The 27,746-nt window shown below is 44.2% G+C and overlaps 1 protein-coding gene across 1 annotated transcript in view; it reads right to left on the bottom strand.

The window, feature by feature from the left end:
- The window catches only part of eme1 (essential meiotic structure-specific endonuclease 1), a 92,874-nt gene that overhangs the window by 58,572 nt on the left and 6,556 nt on the right, over positions 1–27,746 (bottom strand). The window contains exons 2-3 of the mRNA XM_085963199.1: positions 26,351–27,302; positions 22,315–22,454 (exon numbers count right to left, since the gene is read on the bottom strand). Coding sequence (XP_085819325.1) covers positions 22,315–22,454; positions 26,351–27,275 — 1,065 coding nt within the window. The 5' untranslated portion in view covers positions 27,276–27,302. The remainder of the gene's footprint in view (positions 1–22,314; positions 22,455–26,350; positions 27,303–27,746) is intronic.

Below are 27,746 nucleotides of genomic sequence, written 5' to 3' on the forward strand. Positions count from 1 at the left end.
GGCCTTCAATCCCATCAATTTCCCTAACACCATTTCCCTACAAATACTGATTTCATTCAATTCCTCCCTCTCATTAGACCCTATGTTCCCCGAAATCTCTGGAAGGTTATTTGTGTCCTCCTTTGTGAAGACAGAACCAAAGTATGTATTTAATTGGTCTGCCATTTCTTTGTTCCCCATTATAAATTCCCCTGATTCTGACTGCAAGGGACCTACGCTTGACTTCACCAATCTTTTTCTCTTCACATATCTATAGAAGCTTTTACAGTCAGTTTTTATGTTCCCTGAAAGCTTACTCTCATATTCTATTTCCCCCCTCTTAATTAATCCCTTTGTCTTCCTTTGCTGAATCCTAAACTGCTCCCAATCCTCAGGTTTGCTGCTTTTTCTGGCCAATTTATATGTCCTCTCCTTGGATCTTATGCTATCCCTAATTTCCCTTGTTAGCCACGGTTGAGTCACCTTTTTTGTTTTATTTTTATGCCAAACAGGGATGAACAACTTCTGTAGTTCATCCATGCGATCTTTAAATGTTTGCCATTGCCTATCCACTGTCAACCCTTTAAGTAACGTTCCCCAATCCATCCTAGCCAACTCGCGCCTCATACCATCGTAGTTTCCTTTATTTAAATTCAGGACCCTAGCCTCTGAGTCAAATACTTCACTCTCCATTTTAATGAAGAATTCTATCATATTATGATCGCTCCGCCCCAAGGGGCCTTGCACAACAAGAGTGCTAATTAATCCTTTCTCATTACATAATACCCAGTCTAAGATGGCCTGATCTCTAGTTGGTTCTTTGACATATTGGTCCAGGAAACCATCCCGTATACACTCTAGGAATTCCTCCTCCACAGTATTGTTACTAATTTGGTTAGCCCAATCTATATGTAGATTAAAGTCACCCATGATAACTGCTGTGCCCTTACTGCACGTGTCTCTAATTTCCCGTTTAATGCCATCCCTAACCTCAGCATTACTGTTTGAGGGTCTGTATACAACTTCCACTAATGTTTTCTGCCCCTTGGTGTTTCTCAGCTCTACCCATACAGATTCCACATCATCAGAGCCAATATCCTTCCTTACTATTGTGTTAATTTCCTCTTTAGCCAGCAATGCTACCCCACCTCCTTTTCCTTTTTGCCTGTCCTTCCTGAATATTGAATACCCCTGGATGTTGAATTCCCAGCCTTGGTCACCCTGGAGCCATGTCTCTGTAATTCCAATTACAACATATCCGTTTACATCTATTTGCGCAGCTAATGCATCCACCTTATTACGAATGCTCCTCGCATTAAGACACAAAGGGGGAGAAATTGGGTGGAGCCGCAAACGGGGCGCCAAGCTCGCCTGGGCGCCGGATTTAGCGCAGCGTTTGGAGCAGTAGCGACCGCCGGAAATTCAGCTTGAGCGCCCCAAGAGGGACACAGGGCGAGGCTCGAGGCGCTCCGCGTCCCTCTTAGGGCGCTGAAACTGAGATTACTACCTTTGAGGTCCTATTATTTAATTTACCTTCTAACTCCCTATATTCAGCTATTAGGACCTCATCCCGTTTTTTACCTGTATCGTTGGTACCTATATGCACCACGACAACTGGTTGTTCACCCTCCCCCTCCAGAATGCCCTGCAGCCGCCCAGAGACATCCATGACCCTTGCACTAGAGAGGCAACATACCATCCTGGAGTCTCGATTGCGGCCACAGAAACGCCTATCTATTCCCCTTACAATAGAATCCCCTATCACTATAGCTCTCCCAGTCTTTTTCCTCCCATCCCGTGCAGCAGATTCACCCATGGTGCCAGGAAGTTGGCGGCTGCTGCTGCCTTCCCCCGATAAGCCATCTCACTCTGATGTTGTGCTTTGCTGTGGGTGAATAGAGGGGACAGTGTAGAGGGAGCTTTACTCTGTATCTAACCCGTGCTGTAGCTGCCCTGGGAGTGTTTGATGGGACAGTGTAGAGGGAGCTTTACTCTGTATCTAACCCGTGCTGTACCTGCCCTGGGAGTGTTTGATGGGACAGTGTAGAGAGAGCTTTACTCTGTATCTAACCTGTGCTGTACCTGTCCTGGGAGTGTTTGATGGGACAGTGTAGAGAGAGCTTTACTCTGTATCTAACCCGTGCTGTAGCTGCCCTGGGAGTGTTTGATGGGACAGTGTAGCGGGAGCTTTACTCTGTATCTAACCCGTGCTGTACCTGCCCTGGGAGTGTTTGATGGGACAGTGTAGAGGGAGCTTTACTCTGTATCTAACCTGTGCTGTACCTGCCCTGGGAGTGTTTGATGGGACAGTGTAGAGGGAGCTTTACTCTGTATCTAACCCACGCTGCACCTGCCCTGGGAGTGTTTGATGGGACAGTGTAGAGGGAGCTTTACTCTGTATCTAACCCGTGCTGTACCTGCCCTGGGAGTGTTTGATGGGACAGTGTAGAGGGAGCTTTACTCTGTATCTAACCGGTGCTGTACCTGCCCTGGGAGTGTTTGATGGGACAGTGTAGAGGGAGCTTTACTCTGTATCTAACCCGTGCTGTACCTGCCCTGGGAGTGTTTGATGGGACAGTGTAGAGGGAGCTTTACTCTGTATCTAACCCGTGCTGTACCTGCCCTGGGAGTGTTTGATGGGACAGTGTAGAGGGAGCTTTACTTTGTATCTAACCCGCGCTGTACCTGCCCTGGGAGTGTTTGATGGGACAGTGTAGAGGATGCTTTACTCTGTATCTAACCCGTGCTGTACCTGCCCTGGGAGTGTTTGATGGGACAGTGTAGAGGGAGCTTTACTCTGTATCTAACCCGCGCTGTACCTGCCCTGGGAGTGTCTGATGGGACAGTGTAGAGGGAGCTTTACTCTGTATCTAACCCGTGCTGTACCTGCCCTGGAATGTTTGATGGGACAATGTAGAGGGAGCTTTACTCTGTATCTAACCCATGCTGTACCTGCCCTGGGAGTGTTTGATGGGACAGTGTAGAGGGAGCTTTACTCTGTATCTAACCCGTGCTGTACCTGCCCTGGGAGTGTTTGATGGGACAGTGTAGAGGGAGCTTTACTCTGTATCTAACCCGTGCTGTACCTGCCCTGGGAGTGTTTGATGGGACAGTGTAGAGGGAGATTCCCGAAGCCCTCAGGACAAATTCCTGCTGTGTTGTGAATTTGCTCAGCTCAGTTTGGACAGCAGTTAAGGTGGTAAAACTGATCAGTGAGCCCTGCTGGGAAGTGCGTGGACTCTGGGTGAGGGCAGGATTGGGCTCTGCTGTCTGCTCTCCATGGAGCAGAAACCTGCCCACAATCACTGTCCAGATTCACGCAAGAAAACTGAGCAGTTGGGCGAGGGAGTGCAAAATGGCCGGTGCAAGTGGCACCATGAGCAGAGGAGGACAGAAAGGGAAAGAATTGGCGAAAGTATAACTAGGACTGCCACGATTGAAATTCCATTGCTAAAATCTGAAGGCATGCTTCTCCCAAAACTCTTCCAATATTTAACCCTGTTGTTGTCAGGGATTCCGATAGAAACGAAAGCTTGAATAGTGAACTCTAGGATAAGGCACTGTTGCATCATCCTCAAGTTTTCTCTTCAAAATATTTGAGCTGAACTGGTTCACCATCGTCCTTCGGGGAACGGAACCTGCCACTCCTCCCTGGTCTGGCCTACAAGTAACTCCAGTCCCAAATTATATGAGTGACTCAATGCCCTCAGGCCAACTAGGGATGGGCATAATACTGCCTTGCCAATGTTGCCCGCATCCCCAGAACAAATGTCTCAAAGGATTTCACATACAATGAACCAGTTTTGAAATGCAGCAACAAACACCAATGAGATGTGTCACCAAATAATCTGTTTTTTTTTGGTGGTGTTGGTTGAGGGATGAACACGGGCTGGGACACTGCCCACTTTTATTGAAATAGTATCATGCGATCTTTAACATCCATCTGAACTGGAGCTCAATTTAATATTGCACAGGAAAAACAGCATCTTAGGCACCGCAGCGTTTGCTCTGTATTGTAATGGAGCATCAATCTAGAACCCACAGCCTTCTGATTCAGGGGTGTGCGCGCTATCAACTGAACCAGTAAGAACAATCTAATAACCTTTCACATCCTGCAGTTGTCCCCAAGCACTTCACACCCAATGAAGTACTTTTGAAGTGCAATCACTGTTGTAATGTAGGGAAACGCAGCAGCCAATGTGTGTACAGTAAAGCCCCCCACACAGCAATCAGATACACGACCAGATAAGCTGGTTTCAGTGATACTGGTTGAAGGATAAAAGTTGGCCAGGAGACCGGGAGAACTCCTCTGCTCTTTTGTCAACAGTGCCCTGGAATTTTTTACGTCCCGAGAGGGCAGATGGGGCCACTGCACTCAGTCAGTGCTCCACTGGAGTGTCAGCCTTGATTATGCTCTCAAGTCTGTGGAATGGGATTTCAACCCACAACCTTCATACTCATAGGTGAGCATACCACTGAGCCAAGGCTCAAACCAAGATAGAATGGTGAACCTACCAAAGGATCAGAGACAGACAAGCAACAGGTTTCTTCTGGAGTTGTGCTTGGAGTATGCTTCCATGGGCTCTGGCTATCCTCCACTAACTTACTCAAGTGGCCATTTTTTACGTAGAAGTTAAACTGTGAATAGCGGCAGGTTTCTGCGCTGTGGCGGTGATGGTGCAACATCATAACGGAACCTGATCCAGCCCTTATCCAAAGTGCACGGGCCACTGGATAGTAGTGTTGGCATAATCAGCTTCTCAAAGGTGTGCATGTTTACTTCATTCAATACAGGGGGAAAAATGTGGTTTGTATCATTGCAGAGAGAGAGACACACACACACAGATTTCACTTGGCAACCACCGGTGTTTGCAACCAACCGGTCTTGGATATTTTCATAATAGAATATTTAGATTAGAAATGTTATGGTATGATAAAGTCGAGAGACTAGAAGGTTTATGCTTACCACAGCAAGGCCACAGTGTTTTTACGTACTTCTAACATTGTTGATGTATGTTGAAGAAAATGTAGACTTGTGTCTCTGGACTGTGCAGTAGCCAGAGACTACCATATTAGGCAATGCCAGCTCCAATTTGATAAGAAAACCGTGTATAAATATATAAGCTTTTTCCTTTGTTCAAGCAGCACGATGGGACCCATGCCTAGGTCCGCATGTCTATTTGTGACTATACTCCAATTGTAAATTGCTTTCTATGCTGAAGTTAAAGAATAGATAAAATGATTATAACCAGAAGACTGAACACTCTACTGTTCAAGTGAACGAACAGAGCATTGTTTTAAGACAACACTGGCAAGCCAGGCACAGTCTGAACCTGTAGCTTTTTGTTCTGATAACCGGGGAGGTGTAGATTTCGGACTGTAAGCGAGACCTGGACCATCCAGAACTCGATCCGGACGAGCTCTGGGACAGGAGGTAGCCTACTTCCACCATTGGCAACTTACGGTGACAATTACGCAGCAAGATACAGGATAAAGAATCGATACGTGTGAGTAGCAAACATTTCATGGGGGTATAGCAGATAAAAAGTTATATGGTGTTGTAATGTGAAAGTGGCTGAAGGACCACCGTACTAATCTCTTAAAAGTCATCACAGAAAGGGGGAGGTTGTTGTAAGTGAGGAGATTGGAGGCTGATCACCTCCAATAAAGGCCGAGTCCAAGAAGGAGAAGGCTGAACAGAAAACAGCTACAAAAATAAAAATGGATGGCGATGATAAAGGAATATTATCGTGGAGGGCGTGGGCAGAAAATTATGTCGAAAAGCACACTAAGGAAGGACCTTTTGAGGAGGGCAACATGAATGACACTTATGGGGACCTTTCAATGAAGTGAGAGAATCGAAATATAAATGAAAAAAATAAGAAAGCAAGAAAGGCCAATTGCATAATGGCATTGGTGCAAATGATAACGAGTTTGAATGAGAAATTAAACAGAATAGCCAAGATCAGGCTCTACAGGCAAAAGTAGAGATTAAAAAACTAATCAGGTGAAGTACAGAACAGAGATTAATACATAATTTACAACAAATATACATTCCTTTAAGGTACAAAAACCCCACAGGAAAAGTGGGCCAACCGTGGCTAACAAGAGAAGTTAAAGATAGTATTAGATCAAAGGAAGAGGCTTATAATGCTGCCAAAAAGAGTAGTAAGCCTGAGAATTGGGAGGATTTTAGAATTCAGCAAAGGAGGACCAAGAAATTGATAAAGAAACGGAAAATAGAATGAGAGTAAATTAGCGAGTGACATAAAAACAGACTGTAAAAGCTTCTATAGGTATGTAAAAAGGAAAAGATTAGCGAAAGTAAATATGGGTCCCTTACAGGCTGAGACAGGAGAAATTATAATGGGGAATAAGGAAATGGCACAGAAGTTAAACATACTTTGGGCTAGATTTTCGGGGAGCTGTCAGGCGGGGTTTCAGGCATGTGGGGGGGGGGGGGGGGGGGGGAAATCCCGACTTTGGGGGTCCCGACACCATCCCGCCAAAAACCCCGCCCCACGTAAGTTTCAGGGGCGGCGGGTACCCGCCCCGCACTGGGACCCGCCGAAACCAGGCGGGAAGGGATTAGTGCCAATTAACTGCCTGTTAACTTTAACAGGCAGTTTTTAGCCTAATCCCCATTTTGAGGGGTTTCGTGTGGGTTTCCCGACGGCTCCAAACCACGCCAGGTTAGCGAGGTGGGCCGTCGGGTTGAATGAGTTGGAGTGGTCGCGACGTCGGCGCTCAGGTGAGTGATGGGTGCATGAGTGTAAAGGTAAGTGTGTTTGGTGTGTTTAAAGTGTGTAAAGAACTTTTACTTACCTGTACTTACCTTCACAGCCTTTCTTCCTGTAGCCGTCGGGAGCTGCATCGCTCACCCGGCACTTAAAGCTGAATGGCTGTGATCTGTCAAAAGTGACAGCCTTCAGCTTTTAGTGCTGCTGAGATTTCTAAATGAGTCTGTGCAGAAGGACTCATCTTAGAAATCAGGCTGTCAGTGTTTCACAGCTTCAAACAGCTGTGAGACACTGATATTTCATCTGTCAAGAAATCTTGACAGATGAAATTTCAGTCTGTGACGTCACCTGTTGCCGGGTGGCCCTTAATTGGCCTGCTGAGCCCGCTGAGCGGGCTCAACAAGGTCAATCAAGGGAAAATCGCGCGGATTGGCCGGACGTCGAAGTAGGCGGGTCAAAAACCCGAAAGGGGAAGTCCCGCCTTCTTCCCGACAGGTTCGACAAAATCGACCCCTTTGTGTCTGTCTTCACGGAAGAAGACGCAAAAAACTTCCCGGAAATAGCAGAGAACCAAGAATGAGGAACTGAAAGAAATTTTAGTATTAATAAAAATATAGTACTGGAGAAATTAATGGGACTGAAATCCCCTGGAGCTGATGGCCTACATACCAGGGTTCTGAAAGGTGGTTATAGAGATAGTGGATGCATTGGTTATCAATTTCTAAAATTCCATAGATTCTGGGACTGTTCCCACTATTTAAGAAAGGAGGGAAAGAGAAAACAGGGAACTACAGACCAGTTAGCCTGACATCAAAAGTAAGGAAATGCTAGAATCTATTATTAAGGACGTGGTAACAGGGCACTTAGAAAATAATAGGATTGGGCAGTCAACACGGATTTATGAAAGGGAAATTGTGTTTGACAAATCTATTTGAGTTTTTTGAGGTTGTATCTAGCAGAATAGATAAGGGGGAACCAGTGGATGTGGTGCATTTGGATTTTCAGAAGGCATTCGATAAGGTGCCACACAAGAAGTTATTAAAACAAAATTAGGGCTCATGAGATTGGGTTATATACTAGCATGGATTGAGGATTGGTTAACGGACAAAAAACAGAGTGTAGGAATAAACGGGACATTTTCAGGTCGGCAGGCTGTAACTAGTGGAGTACCGCAAGGATCAGTGCTTGGGCCTCAGCTATTCACAATCCACATCAATGATTTGGATGGGGGGACCAAATGTAATATATCTAAGTTTGCTGATGATACAAAGCTGGGTGGGAATGTAAATTGTGAAGAGGATGCAAGGAGGCTTCAAGGGGATATAGACAGGCTAAGTGAGTGGGCAAGAACATGGCAAATGGAATATAATGTGGAGAAATGTGAAGTTATCCACTTTGGTAGGAAAAATAGAAAAGCAGAGTATTTTTGAAATGGAGAGAGATTGGGAAATGCTGGTGTTCAGAGGGACCTGGGTGTCCTTGTACACGAATCACTGAAAGTTAACATGCAGGTACAGCAAGCAATTAGGAAAGCAAATGGTATGTTGGCCTTTATTACAAGAGGATTTGAGTATAAGAGTAAAGATGTCTTACTGAAATTATACAGAGCCCTGGTGAGACCACACCTGGAGTATTGTCCAGTAGAACATTGTCTCGTGGAGAATGGCTGTCGATTACCGTCAGCTAAATAAGCGTACCCCGCCTGTAGCCAGTCACCCTGAGGTGATGTCCAAGTTACGGGGCACTGCCACTGTCTATTCCACCACGGACATTTTCAGTGGACTCGGGAGCATTCCAGTGCATCCAGACAGTCAGTACAAATTTGTATTTACCTTCAGGAGACAAAGTACACTCGGGCAGGGATTTCACAACTCACCCACTTTATTTCATCAGTGTGTGTCAGACATATTGTGGTCCTGCTCACAGCCTGATGATGTGATTCAGTATGTTGATGATTTATTGTTGCAATCAGTCATTACCTCCTCTTGGAGGAAGTCTTGAGCCTCTTAGAAGAGGCTGGATTTAAAATTAATCTGAAAAAAGCTGCACTTATGCAGAAAACTAACTTTTTTGGGTGTTAAAATTGAACAGGGAGGAAAAACCCTGGATCCAGCCAAGATACAGTCGGTAGCGGAACTACCAAGACCACACACGGTTACGGCTTTGCAGTCGTTCCTGGGTATTGTGGGATTTTGTCGGGAGTTTATCGAAGGATTCATTGAGATAGCAGCCCCGTAGTATCGCTATCTACAGGGCAACCCTGGTAAAGAGGACACCCTTGAGGATTGGGACTGCGAATCACATCAGGCATTCAAAAATCGTAAAAAGGCACTCACACGAGCTCCAGATCCCCCTCAGGCCTACAATATGGAAGCTGCCGTTTCAGAGCAATGTATATCTGTTGTGGTAATGCAAGAGGTGCACGGAAGGTGCATCCCAGTAGGATATTTCTCACGTACATTCTCCCCTGTGGATAGATCGTACGACAATGTACTGTACTAAGCAGATCCTGGGGGCCACTGGTTAGTCAAGCACACGGAATATTTGGTAGTATTTAATCAGTTAATCTTGCACACCCCTCATAGCCCAGTGGTGTTATTAGTGAAGGGCCAGGTGGAAGGAGTGTTCTCGGCGCGGTGGAGAAGAATGGATCTTGGAATTGGGCAGTAATATTACGGTCCGACACTCCCACACCTACCAATTGGCTCATATGTTGCAGTATGAGGGAGCACCCCATGCCTGTAAAGTGGAAGAGGTAGTATCTAGTGGACCTATTAAAACCATACCACTGGTGGGCTCCACTCGTGTTTATGAGGATGGTTCCAGGTTTTATGAACAGGGACAATACCATACAGGCGCTGTATGCTGGATTCCACAGGACACTCGAAGTATCCTCATTAAATGTCCGCCCCAGCACTCTGCCCAAAAGGCCGAAGTTATTACTATAGTTACAGCTCTCCAGACAATTATGGGGAAGGTCACTATATATTCGGACAGTTCATTTGTGTGCAATTCCCTCAGTATTTGCCTATCTGGCAAAAACGTGGCTTCTGCACTGCAGAAGGTAAACCACTCGCCTATCATTCGGAACTCCAAATGATTTGGGATATCGCCAGTGAGCGACCGGGGCAAATTGCCATTTGTAAAGTGAAAACCCATCAGCGGGAGGGAATTAGCCAAGAACGCGACCATCATAATGTGGCTGATCAATTGGCCAGAGAAGCAGCTATAAAATGGATTCCACTGAAACCACCTACCTCACAACCGCTGGCACCAGTGTGACAGACTCCAGTCATACCGGATTAGAAAACCTGGCAGGATACTGACCCCGATGTGGTAAAGGCTAAAGAGGCCATACGCCACGGGATGGATCTTCCCCAGCCCTTGGCACTGAGTAAGAACTCGCTTGTCCTACATGAAGAGGTTTTATACCATGAGGATAGTGTAGAAGTGCATCAGCATAGAAATATATATCCACACATATTAGTATAAAATAAGCACACATACTCTCTTATATTAAAATGGAGTCTGGAACTGTTTCAACAGGCCAAAATGGCTTCACACAGTATAACATAAGGGGAAACGGGCAGGCCCATATTAGGAAGCGGTTTAAGGAAGAGGATGTGACTCCTTTGTAGCTTGCAGGCTAAGCAGTTCCAGTAAACAAGATAAGCTTAGCAGAACAAAAAGCATGATAACCGAAGGACATGTACTGTAAACATTCATATGAATGTCCAGAACCAAAGTGAGAGACAAACCGTCTCCATTGTATAAAATTAATTAACTTTATCTAAAGGTATTCCTGCATCATGACTTTTGATTATCTATTGGCTAACCTTATCTTAAGACACCGAGGCTCTGCTGACCCTTTAGTCATCTTCTTGTTGACCTTAAACATTCCTTACTCATCTCTTTTTAATGTTATTAATTGTGTCTCTCAATACTATACCATGTGATAAAAGGTTTTGATCTTTGTGTATAAAAAGAGGTGTTTTTGTCCATGTATTCGGAGAAGTCACGATAGCCTTTGCCTACGTGATTGCTCCCCTTGCTAGCAAGTAGTTAAATAAAGTCTGCCTTTGACGATCACTTTGTTTCACAGAGTCTTATTGAACAGTCGAAACTTCGACAGTTTCTTGGAGGTTCCACCGAGATCGCTTGCTGCCTTTCGGTAAGTCACGGACGAGGACACCATACTTTGCTAACGACAAATCCTGAATGGCCATAAGTGAGGTTTTCTCACAGAAAAGGATTTCTCTTTAGATACATAGTTGGTGTAGTCTGTTACTTCCGACGGGAGCACTGCGATCTGTTAAGACTCATGTGTGTTTGGAACTTGAGTTAACTTGTGTAACCTTTTGCTTCTTTTATCTTGACATTAAAAGGAGGAGGATACTGCCGGTTCAGGTTTCAAAACTGTCGGACAAAGGGAGACAGCAGAAAGGTCGCGACCAGGTTGAGTTCCGGAATATATGTGAGTGTACTGTGAAGGGATTAGCCTGAAGGATAGACACAGAAAGAAAGAAATAAGGGTACCAGAGGGCCTGTGAAGAGACTAGCTCGAAGGATAGGCAGAGAGTGCACAGTGACGTAATCTGTGAAGGGACTACCTAGTAATCCCGAAGGACAGATAGGCAGTTAGAGTAAGGATAAGTATAGAATAAGAATTCAAATAAAACACAACTGTTTTGTAAAATAACGCTTATATGCATATGTAAAATTTGTAAAGATTTAAAGGAAAACTGTTAGTGACTGAGTTGATCGACTAGGACAAGGAAGTGCCTGTCTCAAACGCGCAGCCTTAGACCGGTTGTTAAGAGGGGAAATCCCCCACGTGAAGGTCAGGACCCTGAAGTGGGCGGAGAGGCATAAAGGCACTTAGGATCGTGATACTCAGTCATTAGTTGTTAAAAGCTTGTAAAATAAGGCCTCGATCTGTAGAGCGTACCACGCAGATCGAGAAAACTGTCGGATTGTAATTTAGCTTTTGTAGAAAGCCTGCATAACTGTACTTATGTTATTTTATGTCTGAGTTCTTTTGTGTACCTGTTTGGACCTTCAAGTTATTCCTTAGTATTTTCTTGATTGTTATTATTGTATGTTATTGTTCATCGCTCTCGGTACTTTGGTCAGCCTGTAGGGGTCGTAAGAGGGTTGAGGGTAAAACTTGCGACCCAGAACAAGTGCAGCTAGTGGAAATTAAGAACTAACTAGGATGGGAGCTGCAGAAAGCAAGGTCCCCGAAAGGGGAACCCCAGCTTTCCATATTTTTCAAAATTGTGGCCGATCATCCACAATTGATTTACCTAAATGGTCTAAATGGACCAAGAATGACAAATACCCATTTCCTATAGATGGAACTTTTAATTTAGACAGAATAACATGCCTAGAGAATTGCCTCATAACTAGAGACCCGCAGAGAAAAGGAAAAAAAGCAGTAAATTGGTCAGCCTTTTCAGATTGGAAAAAGGAAGCACAGACAATTAACGAACTTAAGAGCATCGTTATTTGCCATCAACCCACCATTGTGGATGCTGACCAGTTGTTTAGAGCTTGGCTGAAAGATTCAAAGTATCGCTTGTTAACCGAAGGCAAAGAAGGATTTAAAAATTTTAATGATCATAAAACCAACAACAATTGGAATCCAGAAACACTACCAAGCGAGCAGTTCTGGACTGAGTTATATAGAACAATGCATATTAAATTCCCAAAAAGAATTAATTGGTCAAAAATAATCGAAAAAAAAAAGGACGAGGATGTTGAGGATTATATTGAAAGAATAGAATTAATCATGGGACAACATTCCGGGATGGCTAAGGAAAATTATCAAATTCCCCTGATTAACGCCCTTGTAAACGGTCTCAGATCAGAATTTAGGGAACCATTGACTCTAGTCTGCTTAGACTGGAGACATAAAACAACCCCCGAATTAACACAAATTCTGAAAGGAATCCAGGAGAGGAATAGAGACCAAAAGAATAAGGCTTCTCTCTTTATGGAACAATCGGCTGTGGAAACCCCGACTGCCAAAACCACTATCTGTTATCAAGGTCAGCAAGGCGGACGGGGCAGAGGGGGTAACAGGGGAGGATTTGGAGGAAGTAATAGGAGAGGCTTTGGCAGAGGACAGTGGAATGGAAGAGTCACAAACTCTGCGTGTTATAACTGCGGTCAGATCGGACACTGGAAGTCTGACTGCCTGCTTCCAAAACAGTCAAACCAAGGCTGGGGAAGCGCACCTAATAATATAAATACCCAAGCCCAGGTTTACACTCATCCGCAACCAAATTTTACAACAGGGAATCCTTGGGGAGGTCAAATTATTGGAGAACAATTCGGACCCCCAGGCCAAAACTATGCATGACGCAGAGACAAAGTCCCAACCGTTACCCACCCGACACAGTTGCCTTCAGTTTCAGTAAATTCTAGGGAAGAGCCAGTTTTATCCATAAAAGTAGAAGGTAGAAAAGTCCCATTCTTAGTTGACACCGGAGCCACAACCTCGCTGCTAACAAAGCAACACGCAAGAGGAACCCCGTGCACTGACGCAGAGGTCACGTGCGTGGGACTCTCCGGTGCCCTACAAAAAATGACGTGGTCAGAGCCACTAGAAGTACAGACAGACAGTTTTTCTGGTCAACATGCCTTCCTCTTATCAGAAGATACCCCTATGAACCTATTGGGAAGAGATTTACTGTGCAAAATGCAAGCAACAATAGTTTGTTCAAAAAAAGGGACTGCAAGTATACATCCCTACCGAAAGATGCATTATGTGTCCTTTATATGAAGTTACACAAGAAAACCCACCTCTAAGTATCCCAAGGGAAACACAACAATTGCTTGATCAGGTTTCGCCGCAAGTCTGGTCTAACCATCCAAATGAGGTCGGCAAGATGTTAACTGCTAAACCATATAAAGTTACACTAAAACCATCCATTCAACTGCCTCGGCGTTCCCAGTACCCACTGTCAGCGGCAGCTGAGCAAGGAATTCAGCCTGTCATTAACTTTTTGTTGCAACAGGGAATAATCGTCCCGACACAGAGTCCATGCAACACACCGATTCTTCCTGTCGAAAAGAAAGAAAGTGGGAAATGGAGACTAGTGCAGGATTTAAGAGCAGTTAATGAATCAGTACTCCCAGTTTATCCAGTTGTGCCAAATCCTGCCACAATTCTAACTAGTATTCCTTCTGGATCAAAATACTACACTGTTATTGATTTATGCTCAGCATTCTTCAGCATTCCTATCCACCAAGATTCGCAGTTCCTGTTTGCTTTTACGTTCAAGGGAACACAGTATACTTGGACAAGGCTACCGCAAGGCTATACAGAAAGTCCCACAATCTTTTCTCAAAGTCTCAGGCATGATCTAGAGGACGTTATCTTTACGGGAGGGTCCACATTAATCCAATATGTCGATGATTTACTAATAGCCTCGCCTGATAAACAGTCATGTCAAACCGACTCGCTTATTATGCTGCATGCCTTGGCCGCAAAGGGACATAAAATATCACGGTCCAAGATGCAGTTTGTATCAGAGAAAGTGCAGTATTTGGGACATGAACTCCGTGGAGATAGTCGCTGTTTGACACAGAACAGAGTAAAAGCAATTTACGAAGCACCATTGCCTGTCACTAAACAACTGAAACATTTTCTTGGCATAACGGGATACTGTCGACAATGGATTATGGGGTATTCGGATCTAGTCAGACCATTGCTAGATATCTCTATGCCACTACAGGAAGATCCTCTCATTTGGAATCAAAAGGCAAAGGACGCTTTTAAAAAATGTAAAACAAGCCTTGTTGTCAGCTACAGCATTAGGGCTACCAGATTATCAGAAACAGTTCAATCTTTTTGTGCATAATAAAGCAGGATTCGCCCAGTCTGTTTTGACTCAAACCCACGGAGATAAACAGAGACCTTTAGCCTATTTTAGTACTCAGTTAGACCCCGTAGCACGTAGTCTGCCTGGATGCTTGCCAATTTTGGCAGCCGCTTATTATGCTGCAAAACAAGCTCAGAGTATTACACTTAATCATCGAACTGTTTTGTTTGTGCCACATTCAGTTGAAGTACTATTGACGAAATGTGCAACCCAACATCTGACGTCAGCCTGCAGCAGTAAATATGAGGTTGAATTACTATCTAACCCCAACCTCGTAATTCAGAGATGTTCAGTTCTCAATCCTGCCACAATGTTACCCACAGAGGAAGATGGAATCCCACATTGCTGCGAAACAGTCACCCAATTAGTGACCAAGCCTCGGGCAGACCTAACAGAGACTCCCATTCCTAACAGCGACCTGACATACTATGTAGACGGGTCGGCTTTTAGAGATGAAATGGGATCACCTAAAGCCGGATACGCCATATCACACAACCATAGAAGCATACTCACTACCTCAGTCCTTTTCAGCAGAACAAGCAGAACTATTTGCCCTTACAAGAGTGTGTATACTAGCAACAGGCCAATCAGTCAACATTTACACTGATTCCAGGTATGCCTTTGGAGTCGCTCATGACTACGGACAGATTTGGAAATTGAGGGGTTTCTTAACCTCTTCAGGATCAACCATTAAAAATGTGGAACAAATCAATAATCTTCTGAAAGCTTTGATGTGTCCCGCTAGAATTTCAGTTATAAAATGTCAGGCTCACACAGGTAGTCAGGATCAGATATCATTGGGTAACGATCGGGCAGACAAAGCTGCTAAATCAGCAGCTCTGTCCAATACAGGGCTGCAAGTATCAGTCTTTGCACTGCGTCAGCAAAAATCAGATAATGACCCACCTTCGATTAAAGATGTTTTAGCCTTCCAGTCACAGGCTGATTCGGACGAAGTGTTAGGTTGGGCAAGGGATTTCTGTTTTAAAACACCCGAAGGGGTATGGGTTCACCAGGATGGCCGTATGGTGGCTGCTAAATCTTTAATTCCATGGATTGCCCGATGCGTTCACATGTTCACGCATGCGGGCAAAGGGGGGATGGCAGACTATATTAATCAAACATGGTATGCACCAGGAATTACGACAGTCGTAAAGCAAATTAGTGAAAGGTGCACCACTTGCCAGGAAATGAATCCAGGCAAGACAGAGAAAGTACAGGCTGCCTCCCACCCAAATCCATCAGGCTCTTTTGAAAATTTGCAAATGGATTTTATTGAACTACCTGTATGTCTCGGATTCAAATATGTATTAGTAATCATAGACATGTTTTCAAGATGGGTGGAAGCTTTTCCATGTAGGAAAAATGATGCCGTAACGGTTGCGAAATGTTTACTGAAAGAAGTCACACCAAGGTTTGGAATACCTACGCAACTTTCATGCGACAACGGATCACACTTTACTGGAACCGTTATAAAGGAATTATGTAAAGCTTTACAGGTCAACCAACATTTTCACTGCAGCTACCACCCGCAATCTGCAGGATTAGTAGAAAGGTACAACGGGGGACTGAAGAATAAACTTTCTAAACTTTGCAATGAAACTGGACTTAAATGGGTCGAACTATTACCCCTAGCATTGATGATAATGCGAGCAGCAACTAACAGGACAACCGGACTATCGCCACATGAGATTGTTATGGGACGACCCCTAAGACTGCCATTTTCAGCGCCACTTACGGTTAAGCAAATGGACATCCATAAAATGGATGAGAACATGTTAAATTATTGTATTGCATTAACGAGATGTATTTCCAGCTTTCACCAGCAGGTTATAATCTGACCACCTTCCAGGGATGGTATCAACCCAATTATAACCATACAGGTATTATCCCGGGGATGGTCAAAACGGAAATGAAGTCGGTATCCTTAGGCCAAAATTTAAATTTGGCACGAGGACCGACAAAAGGGACTGAAAGAATTAATGTGGGCTATATTGTCCTAGGTAGGACAAAATGGGGGAATGTAGAAGTGCATCAGCATAGAAATATATATCCACACATATTAGTATAAAATAAGCACACATACTCTCTTATATTAAAATGGAGTCTGGAACTGTTTCAACAGGCCAAAATGGCTTCACACAGTATAACATAAGGGGAAACGGGCAGGCCCATATTAGGAAGCGGTTTAAGGAAGAGGATGTGACTCCTTTGTAGCTTGCAGGCTAAGCAGTTCCAGTAAACAAGATAAGCTTAGCAGAACAAAAAGCATGATAACCGAAGGACATGTACTGTAAACATTCATATGAATGTCCAGAACCAAAGTGAGAGACAAACCGTCTCCATTGTATAAAATTAATTAACTTTATCTAAAGGTATTCCTGCATCATGACTTTTGATTATCTATTGGCTAACCTTATCTTAAGACACCGAGGCTCTGCTGACCCTTTAGTCATCTTCTTGTTGACCTTAAACATTCCTTACTCATCTCTTTTTAATGTTATTAATTGTGTCTCTCAATACTATACCATGTGATAAAAGGTTTTGATCTTTGTGTATAAAAAGAGGTGTTTTTGTCCATGTATTCGGAGAAGTCACGATAGCCTTTGCCTACGTGATTGCTCCCCTTGCTAGCAAGTAGTTAAATAAAGTCTGCCTTTGACGATCACTTTGTTTCACAGAGTCTTATTGAACAGTCGAAACTTCAACAATAGCCCCAAACTGACATGGGTCACCCCTCTCTGTCTCAGAAAAGAATTGATTCTGTATATGCATCAATTTGGGGGACATGCCTCCGTTTCTTGGGTTATAGATATGCTATACAGTTGTTACTGGAGGCCAATGATGTGCCAGGATGTTCAGCATCACCGAGCTTTGTGTCTCACTTGTGCCCAAATGAATCCAGCCCCAACTAAACGAAAGGTGGCGATGGGTAGCTCCCACCTGAATACTGGTCCATGGGACACATTACAGACCGACTATACAGGCCCATTACCACAGCAGAAGGGGGCTTTCGGTTTATCTTAGTGGTTATAGATATGTTCACCTGGTGGATCGAAGCCTTCCCAGACGGTAAAAATGATGTGGTTACCACGGCAAAGATTTTGTAGGAGCACATTTTTACCAGATGGGGTTTTCCAAAAAGGATCGAAAGTGATAATGGATCACATTTTAAGGCAGAAGTGATGCAACACCTGTGCCGCCTTGTCCATTGGCGTGGAACATTTCCACATCCCCGACCACCCGTAGTCTATGGGATGGTGGAACGCTTTCATCGCACTCAGAGCAGAGCTGAAAAAAGCTGTCATACAGAGAACTGATGATCTGGTTAAGACCAATGCTGATTGGGTTACGGCTTTGCCTGGTATTCTAATGGCCATCCGCGCCACACTCGTGAGCTCTACGGGCTACAGTCCATTTGAGCTGATGACAGGCTGACAGATGCAAATTGCACATCCAAATGAGGTTCTATTCGCCAGATCTATAACCAGTTCCTCCAGAACCTCCAACAATCCCTTGAGTTCGCTCTGCTCCGTGCAGCGGGGAAGATGGGTGCTACTCATTTTAACACCACCAGGGACGACCACCCCACCCACTGCATTAACTACTTGATTGGCGATCAAGTCATACTTACATTTTTATTTTTAAAAGGGGGGGCCTGGGAGGCTAATTGGGAAGGTCCGTATGAAATCATGGACAAATTGGGGGAAACAAACCTTAAATTGGCCATTCGGAAGTGAGGGAAGAAACCACAATATGTATGGTATCATGGCGATCAGTGTAAACTGTACAAGAACAAGTGGTCAGATAACACGGTGCAGAATAAATGCTGCATTTGGTTTTATTTTATTTTAACAGGAGCAGGATGTGGAGAGTCATTGTACTACTGCTGACCTCTACCAGCGCGAAACAACAACTGGAAAGAAGATGGAATTGTATAACAAGCCTGGTCGGGCTGGACAGATCCAGTGATGAAACAACTGGAGGGTGCAAGTACCAGAAGGGGATGGGCTACAAATACCATGTTGTTGGATGGGAAATAATACTGTCGCTGTAACTAAGATCACATTTAAGTGGATCAGAACTCAAGGACCTATCAGCAGCAAAATAAGGGACTTGGGGATCCCGTATAAAGGAGTCTTAATAATGAATGCTAATTACAGTGAGTTGAAACAAACCTTGAACTAGCCGAGAATCTGGAAAGCTAACTTTCCCAAAGAGGCGCTAGGAGTGGGACGCTCCGCGATGGACAGTGCTAGCTAGTTAACTGCAGTATCCGGAAAGGTTGTTGATATTAATGGAACAGATGTTGAGGAAAAGCTTGAGCATGTGTTCAACTCAAGTTCCCAAGATTATACCTGCCCACCCCAACGACCAAACCCAAATAAAAACGGACTCGAAGTCATCGAATCCGGGACTGTACTATGTAATGATGTCCGTTTTGAGATTGTACCAGTGTTATTGAATATGAAATTGGACATATCCAAAAAGCTTTGTCAATGTAATGATAGATATCATGCATAGAATGTTGCAAGCCTCAGTGGAAAAGGAGGGAGAGAAGCGTAAGGGATTCGAAGAGTCAGATTGGGAGAAGATAGGCATAAGGAGGGTAAGAAACGAAGGAAGAGGGGGCTAATGGAATGGCTGGGCATAGGAGCAACAGCAGGTTTGTCTGGAATGAACCGAGCCGATATAGAGGGAATGTGGGAACATGAGGTGATGAAGCAATTGAAAGACATTTTATCCAAAATGAACCAAGGGGGAGATGATTTCGTGGAACAAGACACCTTATTATCTCCTGAGGAGTTAGAGAGAGAATTGGGCAAAGTACAGAAGAGAATGAGTCAGTTAATAGATAATAATAATGAGGCCAATGAAAAGCAGGAGACAACGAGAGGTATTGTGTAGCCTGCGTGCGGCTTTTGTGATGAACATAATCCAGAAAGAAATGGATCAAATAAAGAGACGTGAGGTGCCTCTGTTTATTCATGAGAAACAAATGAGAAGGTGGTTTAATTCAGAGAATGAATGGGACTATGATGTGATGCAACAAGTGGAAATGGCGTTTCTGGCCCCTAGGGAAGGGGATTGAAGTGAAGATATTAGACCAGTGGGATTGGTCTTGCCTTTGTTAAGGAAAAATGAAAATGAAACAAAACCTTGGAAGGTGTATAGGGTAGAATCGATTGGAATGGTGGAAGAGTTAGGTCCGATCCATATACAGTATGAGGAATATCCAAGATATCTGATTAAGAAGGGAGGAACTTGGATAGCATCAGGTATGCAGTGTTGCACTCTGGAAAGGGACAACGTGGGTTTGTAGATGTGACGTAGTCCATCAACAGACTGTTCCAGCTTGTGGGCTCATCCTCGACAAACAATCACCAAAATGTCAGATTGGGATAAGTAAATGGGGCGAAGACCAAACTAATACCACGTATAAAGGAAAAAGACAGGATTGTGTGACTACCACGGCCACCCATATGACTGGATTCAGCCCGATGCCCCATACTGGAAGGCCAGTTTTGCTTGATTCCAACAAGAAACACTCGTAGCATTGGTACATCATCATAACGCCACTTATCTACAGATGAGGCTGCCTCTGGAAGATGAAGCCATACGAGCCATTCCACATATGGGACACGATATACCTCCCGTCTCTGGCTTTACAGGTCAGAATTGAGCCAATTAGGACATCCCAGAAACACACAGTGCAAATGATTCAGACAAATAGAGAGACAGAACAGGCAGTCCCCAGACTTGGGAATCAGGAATGGTGGGAATCACAGAATCCCCACAGTGCAGATAGAGGCCATTTCGGCCCATCAAGCCTGCACCGACACATATCCCACCCTATCCCCGTAACCCCACGTATTTAATCCCCTAACACTAAGGGTCAATTTATCATAGCCAAATCAACCTAACCCGCACATCTTTGGACTGTGGGAGGAAACCGGAGCACCCGGAGGAAACCCACGCAAACACGGGGAGAATGTGCAAACTCCACACAGACAGTCGCCCGAGGCCGGATTTGAACCCGGGTCCCTGGCGCTGTGAGGCAACAGTGCTAACCACTATGCCACCGTGCCCCCAAGTAGTATCTAGTGTGGAACTACATCCTTGGGCTAGACTGTTCCAAATGGGATAGGTGAGAGCACATATAATAGCTTTAGAGATGCTGGTTATTGCCTTATACTGTGTAAGGAAGTCGATAAGGGACATAGAAATTATAAGGAAAGGTAAGGAGGTAGCAAGGACACCAAGAGGAAGCCAGAATTATTGAAAGACAAGAAGGATAAAACACTTTCGAAGAGGCAACGTAACCCATTGGGAATTTTTTTTTTTTTTTTTTTTTATAAAAGTAGGCCATGTTGGCATATGGAATTTGGTTAATTCCACTTCTGAAAGGTGTTCATGTTTAGTTCATTCGATACAGGGAAAAAATGTGATTGGTATCACTAGAGAGAGAGAGAGAGAGAGAGACACACACACACACAGATTTCACTTAGCAACAGCCGGTGTTCACAGCCAACCGGCCTTGGATATTTTCATATACAGGAAACTTTGTGCTATCCGGCACCCACGGGACCGAGCTGCTGCCGTTGCCTCAAAACTTCCGGATAGACCAGCGTCAATGTTATCAGATAGGAGCTTTTCATCTCCGTATCTGACAACAAAAACTGTTGCTTAGCAACAGCTTGTCAGCACTCGGCCCGTGGCTTCGAAGCGTCTCTGAAGCTGTTGCTAAGATACAGAGACGCTTTCTAGAGCCTGCCGTATCTGACCACAAACACTGTTGCTTAGCAACAGCTTGTAAACACTCGGCCCAGTAGCTTGGAAGCGTCTCTGAAGCTGTTGCTAAGCTACAAAGATGCTTTCCAGAGCCTGCCTGTGAAAAGAATGCTAGGAGAAGAAAAAAAACCTAACCAAAACGGCTGCTGATTTCTGCCGTTAGATCGAAGTTGCCGGACATTCAACCTCCGGATAGCACAAAGTTTCCTGTAAGAGAATGTTTAGATTAGAAATGTTATAGTATGCCAAGAAAATCTAGAGACTAGAAGGTTTATGCTTACCACAGCAAGGCCACAGTGTTTTTACATACTTCTAACGTTGTTGATGTATGTTGCAGACTTATGTCTCTAGACTGTGCAGTAGCCAGAGACGACCATATTAGGCAAAGCCTGCTCCAGCTTGATAAAACAGTGTATCAATATAAACTTTTTCCTTTGTTCAAGCAACACGAAAGGACCCATGCCTAGGTTTGCGTGTTCTATCTGTGACTATACTGTTGTAAATTGCTTTCTATGTTGAAGTTAAAGAATAAAATGATTATAACCAGAAGACTAAACTCGTTACTACTCAAGTGAACAAACAGAACATTGTTTTAAGACAACAAATAGTCAGGAGCAGAACCCAGGCTAAATTGTTCTCCTCTCTCACCCAAGGGCACATGGACAACTGCAGCGTCCCTACATCTTCATCAATGTAGGACTTTATAGATAGCAGACAACAATTTCATGTGCTACTTTCTTAAATACTTAGTGAAATTTCAACAGGAACACCTAAGCCTGCTATATGCTCATGGTAATTCTGGATACATACACTCAATTATTTGGAAACCTAGAGTAATTCATCCATATTTAGTTAACAAGTCGATTTTTTCCAAACCCAACCAGCTTACAGAAGAACACAGGAATATCACATACCATCTGCTGCCCTGCGACGCAGGCCTGTCTCCTCCTCCAGGTCACACTGTGGGGAATTGTCTGATTTTCTATCACACAGCTAACCTCCATGGCCTGTAGAGTGCTCAGCAGTTGCCCTCCTCCTTCTACCTGAAGCAGCCCTGCAAAGGTGAAACAAAAGATAAATCACGTTCACATGTGCATCTCCATTTGTGGGGTTTCCCCAGGATTTTGGGAAAATATGCCAGGTATTACACTACCATGTCTATCACCAGTAGATGCTGTATGCGAATCATTCCAAAAACCGTATCATTTTAAAATAACCTTCTCCGAAATTACTTTTGCTGCGACTGTTACGTAGGAGCAGGCACTTGGGCCTCAGTTCCATGTCCCAACTGACGGATGGCAAGACAATGCAGCACTGCCTCAGTACAGCACTGGAGCGGCGACTAAGATTATATGGTCAAGTTCTGGAATGCGGCTTCAACCTTTGGTCCCAGAGGTGGGTGTGATAGCATCTAGGTCAGTGACACTTAAGAGGGGTAGGTGGGAAAAGAGAACAAAACAAAAAGAAAAGGGTTTGGGACCAACTCTGGATTTTGGTACAGCCTTTTGAGACTTAGCAGCGTCTATATTGGATGCACTGTGCGTGACTATTAACAACACTAGGTGCAAAGCATTAAATCTAACAACACAAAAACAAAATACTGCGGATGCTGGAAATCTGAAATAAAAACAGAAAATGCTGGAAATAGTCAGCAGGTCAGGCAGTAATAGTAAGTGTTTCAGGTTGATGACCTTTTGTCAGAACCTAACAAATCTAACAACTTGCACTTATATAGTGTCTCTAATATAGTGAAATACCCCAAAGCATATCACTGAGAATGAGGTAAAACTGACCAGCAGGAGTTAGAATTTAGGGGAAGTGATTGAAGGTGCAGTTGGAGATAGGGTGAGATTTTTGAAGATGAGGAGAGATATGGCAAGCTGCGAGGGCTGGGGAGAGAATTCCATATGCAGAGATTTGATGAATATGACTCTGCCACCGATTGTGGAATTGGGGGGGGGGGGGGGAATATTGGACAATAGGCTGGAATTGAAAGGCCAGAGGCGTGGCCAACTCACAATGGCTCACGGACGACCAGAGGGTAGAAGCTAGGGAGTAGAAGGTTAGAAAAGGTAGGGTGGGATGAGTGAGGAACTTCTAAACGAGGGCAAAGCTTTTGAAATTGATGCAGGAGTCACTGAAGGACTTACATTGAGGACAGGGAGCGAGTGGAGGCCAAGAGAAAAGCTGTGACATGCAAGTGGAATTTCATGACACAGGTGGCTGAGGTTTGAACAAGTTGGAGCTTAGTAGGGTGGAGTTCAGGAAACCAACCAGGTAAGCATTGGAGAAGTCGAGTCTCGAGGTGACAAAACATAGGGTGTGGGGTGAAGTAGACATGGTGGCGAGTGACTTTAAAGGAGGTGGAAAGAGGCAATTTTGGTGCTGGAGAGCGGGTGGGATTTGAAGCTCAACGCAAGATCAAATAGGACCCAGAGATTCATCGCTGCAGGCTCAGGTGATATCGAAATGTGAGGAACTTTATAGCTGTATAAGGCCAATGTATATATTTGCAACTACTTGCAAAATACTGAACTCAGATGACCCGATAACCTGTACTGCATCCTGTTATTATACCATGACCTGAGAAAGCATGCATAACTCAACAAAATTAATAAATTTAACAAAACCTATTATCTCATCACCTGGCTATTTTGAAATAGTTATTTCACTTATGTAAGAAGTGTACAAACATGGCTGTTTCAAATGAGTCAAAATGGCTCTTTTATTCCACATTAACGACAGGTAACTGCAGGATAAAATCAATTTGACGGCTATTAAATATCATTCAAATGATTTGAGTGCAAAATACAAGATTGAAATATTTTGTGTGGGGCGGTGAAAGAAGGATCCAATACTTTGAGACGGTAAAACACGGAAGAGAGCACATGGAGAGGAGAGAACAGTCACGGAAAGTCATACCATGCGGAGAAATAAATCCTCAAATCTGCAAACCGTGATCTACAAATTGTAGCTCCATCAACATGTTAAGTTAACCCATCAGGAGATGTTAAAATAACTCATCAAGCAAGCAGGGATAATATAACAGAAATGCTTAAAGTTATGAAAGGCTGGGACAGGGTAGATAGAAGCAGACGCTTTCCAATAGTTGAGGCTCTCAAGCCAAGTGCAGCCAGGTTCTGACGAAGGGGCATCGACCTGAAACGTTAACTGTTTCTCTCTCCACGGATGCTGTCCTGGCCTGCTGAGTTTTTCCAGCGGTTTCTGTTGTTATTTCAGATTTCCAGCATCCGCAGAATTTTGCTATTGTATATCATTGTATCCTTTGATTGTTGAGCATCTCTGGAGGAGAGTGTTGACTGACGGCCCAGACAGACAAATCTGTTTGGCAGCTTTCTGCCAGCTCAGTCCTTGTTCCATTGATGTGAAAGTGAACACAGGAAGGCTTCAAGGGGTACACTAAACCTCACAGCTAAGCTTTGCATCCATTTCTAAATCGATGGAACAAGGAGAATTGCTGAACTGCAGAAATCTTTCTAGCTGGGCTAGGAGCGGTCAATTAACTTTCTCAGAGACAACCTGTGGACTACTCCCTGCTGTGAAAACCAGGTTACTGTCCAGATTCGGTGTTATTAGGCGAGGTAATAAAGCATTGTGTATTTTATTAATTTGTGAACTGAGTAGTTAAGTCAAATATTTTACATTAATGAAATCTGATGAAATTGATCTTTTGCTACTGTACAATCGTTACTTTGAATGAACCCGACATCTAGTTATAGTCTAATGATACTGATTTTTCTTCTGCTACCCAAAGCCATGAGGTCACGAGAAGGCTCATTCATGGCAGTGGTCCTTGGCATAGAGCATGAGCGATGTCTGGGAACAGCCAGATGGTAGTTACACCAGCCGGCCTCTGGAGCAGTATCACTTATACTGGACAGATGATGAGCATTATGCAGCAAATCTTAATAAACAGGCTGTTTCAAAGAAAAAGGAGTTTTAAAATACCAGCGATCACAGGTTTAAACAACTTTCGGTCAGACACAATATTAATGAATATTTTTACACATACCCAAGCTCTGAATGCCCCTATTTAGCTTACATTTGTATATTAAGGTCCAACTTTTAAATCACTTCTCACATTGTGGAAAATAACCACAATCCTCTCTCGTCTTTACTACCCGTAAAAGAAAAGAACTTGCATTTCTCCCGCGCCTTTCACCTCTAGATGTCTCAAAGCGCTTTACAGCCAATGAAGTACTTTTGAAGTGGAGTCACTGTCGTAATGAGGGAAACACAGCAGCCAATTTGTGCACAGCAAGCTCCCACAAACAGCAATGTGATAATGACCAGATAATCTGTTTTAGTGATGTTGGTTGAGGGATAAATATTGGTCCAGGACACCAGGGAGAACTCCCCCTGCTCCTCTTCAAAATACTGCCGTGGGATCTTTTACATCCACCTGAGAGAGCAGACGGGACCTGGGTTTAACGTCTCATCCGAAGGACGGCACCTCCGACAGTGCGGCACTCCCTCAGCACTGCAGCGCAGTGTCAGCCTAGGTTTTTATGCTCAAGTCCCTCGAGTGGGGAAAAAGGCTTGTTTTGTGAATTTTTAAACTCAGACGCAGCCCCAACCACCAATGATGTCAATGTGGTATGTTTCAGTTTTCCAAACCAGCCATCCTGTGGTCTCTCTGAGTGCTGAAGTAGGGACACTTTGATTGCCTGGATTGAGGCTTCCCAAATCCATTTCACACAGGATCCCTTACAGCCAGCAGATTTGCATCCCAGCAGTCTGGGCCAGATTGAAGTCCTAGACCCAGAGGTGGAAGGACAGTCTAACCTGTTGCATCCAGTACATAAAAATATTTCCACTGTTATTAAACTACATAATTCTTGCAACAATGGCTAACTTAAGTTCTGCTGTAACAACTGCCCTCATTGATTTCTCATTACATCCAAATCATATTGTTTCTTTAAAACTTACCTGGATCAATGGAGACCAGCATGTGTCTGAGGCATTCCCCTGGTCTCAACATCTTCTCAACGTCAGCCAACTCCTTTCTCCTAGCTTTTTCCTCTTCCCGTTGCTGACGAATATTTTCCTTCTCTGCACGCTGCTGCTCTCGTTCTTGGCATTTTTTCAGTGCCTCCAGTTGAGCCTTTTCTGTTTCCGCCGCATTCCGTTTAATCTTTTTCTGTGGGTGGGACGGATCTGATGCCACTTCCCTGGAGGACGGCGCATTCCCGACACTCTGCTGAGTTGGATTATTACGAGGCTCACACGATTTTGTTGGTTGCAACACGCACACTTTATCGCCTTCATCAGAGTCTGAAATGTCCCATTTGGAGCGAGAAGGGAACGTTCTCCGTCTAATGAATGAAGGTCCCGTAGCTTGGCCTGTTCTGAGCACAGAAACATCAGTCGTCTTAATCTCGGGATCAACTTGACTAAGTTGAGGGTTATTGGGAATTGAAGTCCCAAGCACAGGGTTATGACTGGAATTTTCTTGACTAGATTTGGAAAGCGAGTGGTCAGACTTTTCAACCTTTTCGTTCACAGTAAGCCTTGCCTTCAGTCTCTCCATTAGAGGGATGATTAGATCCTCTTCACCATCACTCTCACTACTCACAACCGTTACTACTTCCTTGGGCAAGCACTTAACAGGGTGGCTGAGATTCGGCTGAGAGCATCTAGTTTTGGCCAACGGAGGGTGACTGCTTTCAGAGTTTGAGCCTTCGATGACAATTGAATCCAGCTGTGCTGGAGCTCTGCGTTTGATATCCAATGTGCCATCACAGGCTGTATGGCTTCGTAGGCCAGTGAAGCTGAAAATAGGCAGCTCCGCTGAATCGTTATTTAAGTCTGTGACATTAGCTTCTTCTTCCGAACCATCATCACACCACAGCATCCTCCTGTCAACGCCAAGCTGTCACGCCTCAAACAGAAAAAATATGAAATAGTGACATAAATATAGAATTCTACAGACTTCAATTTTTTGGTGTGTTTTGTGCTGCTCAAGGTGAAGAATGGTTGTACTGCAGAATGGAATAGTTCCCACTACAGGCACCCAGTATCAGTATCTAGCACTCCCAGGTGAGATACAGCACAGGTCAGAGTCACAGTAAAGCTCCCTCAAATCTGCCTCAACAATATGCCTCAGCATCAACATGCGAGTAGCACCTCTAAAAACACCTGGGTTACATTTTTCCATTTGCCACAACAGCCATCCTGTGAACTTTCTGCCATTTAATAATGTGGTACCCTTGTTTAAAAAGGGAGAAAGGGATAGACCGAGTAATTACAGGCCAGTCAGCCTAACCTCGGTGGTAGGAAAATTATTGGAAAGAATTCTGAAGGACAGGATAAATCTTCGTTTAGA

This window comes from Somniosus microcephalus, chromosome 21, assembly GCF_052327205.1.
Source record: "Somniosus microcephalus isolate GS21.2 chromosome 21, FLI_Smic_1.0, whole genome shotgun sequence".
In the NCBI taxonomy this organism is placed as follows: domain Eukaryota; kingdom Metazoa; phylum Chordata; class Chondrichthyes; order Squaliformes; family Somniosidae; genus Somniosus; species Somniosus microcephalus.